Consider the following 1045-nt stretch of genomic DNA (forward strand, 5'->3'; position numbering starts at 1 on the left):
CAACCATTCCCCTAACCCTGCCATCCCACCACTAAACCATGTCCCTCAGCACCTCATCTCTCCTTCTTTTAAATCCCCCCAGGGTGGGGACTCGACCACCTCCCTGGGCAGCCCCTTCCAGAGCCTGACAGCCCTTTCGGTGAAGAAATTTTTCCCAATGTCCAACCTAAACCTGCCCTGGTGCAACTTCAGACCAGTACAAACAGGCACGAAAAGCTCGGGGGGAAAAAAGCGCACGTGCAAAATCCCGGGGTGTTTATCTGCTTGGAGCAGCATTCGCTGCCATTTCTGGAGGCACAGACAACCTCACGTGAAAGGAGAGGAAAGCAGCTGACGGCGTCACGCCGGCTGCCCTGCGGAGAGGAGGTTTAAATAATTAAAGAGTAAAGAAAATAGCCCTCGTCTCTTTACCTGCGTGTCACAAGGCAACGGGATCCATTTCACATTCATGTAGCTGTGCAGCAAGTGCAGCTTGGCTTCCAGCGACAGCGTCACGCTAGAATTTAAACCAGCGATAAAACAAGAGGTTAAGAGTCATGTTTCATTTTAATAACTGAGGCGCTCTCCTCCACGTTTAGTTATCTGCCTGTTGCCTTTCTATTAAAACAGAATCCCAGAATCCCAGCGTGGCAGGGGTGGGAAGGGCCCTCTGGGGATCACCCAGTCCCACCCCCCTGCCCAAGCAGGCTCACCCAGAGCAGGGGGCACAGGACAGCGGCCAGGTGGGGGTTGAAGATCTCCAGAGAAGGAGACTCCACAGCCCCCCTGGGCAGCCTGGGCCAGGGCTCGGGCACCCTCCAAGTCAACAAGTTCTTCCTCACGTTCAACTGGAACCTCTTCTGCTTCAGGTTGTGCCCATGGCCCCTTGGCCTGGCGCTGGGCACCACTGAGAAGAGTCTGGCTCTGTCCTCATGACATCCACCCTTGAGATATTTGTACGTGGTGATGAGATCCCCTCTCAGCCTGCTCTTCTCCAGGCTGAACAAGCCCAGCTCCCTCAGCCTTTCCTCCTAGGGGAGATGCTCCAGTCCCCCCATCATCCTTG

The 1045-nt window shown here is 55.1% G+C and overlaps 1 protein-coding gene across 1 annotated transcript in view; it reads right to left on the reverse strand.

Moving 5' to 3' along the window:
• OTUD7B (OTU deubiquitinase 7B) overlaps positions 1–1045 on the reverse strand; it is a 21804-nt gene that overhangs the window by 2580 nt on the left and 18179 nt on the right. Inside the window, 1 exon segment of the mRNA XM_035896914.1 lies at positions 412–496. Within this exon segment, the coding sequence (XP_035752807.1) occupies positions 412–496 (85 nt within the window).

This window comes from Egretta garzetta, unplaced genomic scaffold (assembly GCF_000687185.1).
Source record: "Egretta garzetta isolate BGI_Z169 unplaced genomic scaffold, ASM68718v1 scaffold1136, whole genome shotgun sequence".
In the NCBI taxonomy this organism is placed as follows: domain Eukaryota; kingdom Metazoa; phylum Chordata; class Aves; order Pelecaniformes; family Ardeidae; genus Egretta; species Egretta garzetta.